Raw genomic sequence first — 1,086 nt, forward strand, 5'->3', positions numbered from 1 at the left:
AAAAAAAAAAAAAAAAAAAAAGAAGGGGTTCCTAGCAGCTGTCCCAGAGCTCTGCCTTCCACCTTCCACTGGATGCTGGTCACGGTGCAGGCTGTCCTTTCTATCTTGATTGACCTGATTACCATTTTCCTAGTCATCAGGAGTAAGTTAGAAAGAATGAGGTATAAAGTAGAAATCCTCCAGAGTCATTGCAGTCTGAGTCTGAGCAAGATTACTTCTCAGTGTGTTATCTGTTACTCTCAGACCCCTTTTCTCCTAATGTATCCAACACAGCTCATTGTTCTGTTTACATTCAGGTCTGCAATCAAATCCCTACGTCCAGGAGGGTTACTTGTGTACTCTACATGCACACTTTCCAAGGCAGAAAATCAAGATGTAATCAATGAAGTTTTAAACTCCTGCAATAACATTGTGCCGATAGACCTTAGGGCAATCGCAAAGAATTGCTCCCAAGACTTCACATTTTCTCCCACTGGCCAAGAATGTGGGCTCTTGGTGATTCCAGATAAGGGCAAAGTCTGGGGCCCAATGTATGTAGCTAAACTGAAAAAATTACACAGCATGGGAAAATGGTGACATGAATTTTGTTAACCATCTTGATATATTACTGTATTTATTCTTTTGAAGTCTCTATTACTGTTTAAATAATTATACAGTCGCTTTCCCTTGATCAGTTTGGAATCCTATTAATTTAATACTTTAGCATCTCAGAAGTTAGGTTTAAAACTTATTTAGGTATATATTTTCCTAGAGATATATCTGTAGCAATGATTTAAGGTGGTACAGATGGTGTTCGTTCTGTTTAATAAATCCACTGTCTCTTGTTATTTTATAGTTAAGTTAATGAGAATACATGTTTTTTTTTTTAAATACAATGTTTAGAACTGCATTCTGTCCAAGATTCTATCCGTGGTGCTTTTGAACCTTTAAAAATGCTCCTTTGCAAGCACTCTTAGTGTTTTCCTCCTTACCAAATGTACAGATTCTTCTTCTTCTTCTTCTTCTTTTCAAGAACTGATTGTTATTCTAAGGCTAACTTCTTAAGCAGCACAGTTTATAGTTGTAGCAGAAGAGGCTTCCTATTTG

At 36.9% G+C, this 1,086-nt stretch overlaps 1 protein-coding gene across 1 annotated transcript in view; it reads left to right on the plus strand.

Annotated features, from left to right (window-relative positions):
• The window catches only part of Nsun3 (NOP2/Sun RNA methyltransferase 3), a 59,008-nt gene extending 58,281 nt beyond the window's left edge, over positions 1-727 (plus strand). Inside the window, exon 6 of the mRNA XM_010602897.2 lies at positions 297-727. Within this exon, the coding sequence (XP_010601199.1) occupies positions 297-576 (280 nt within the window). The 3' untranslated portion in view covers positions 577-727. The remainder of the gene's footprint in view (positions 1-296) is intronic.
• Positions 728-1,086: the final 359 nt, after the last annotated feature.

The sequence above is a fragment of the Fukomys damarensis genome, unplaced genomic scaffold (genome assembly GCF_012274545.1).
Source record: "Fukomys damarensis isolate Sample0158 unplaced genomic scaffold, DMR_v1.0_HiC HiC_scaffold_24, whole genome shotgun sequence".
Classification (NCBI taxonomy): Eukaryota; Metazoa; Chordata; class Mammalia; order Rodentia; family Bathyergidae; genus Fukomys; species Fukomys damarensis.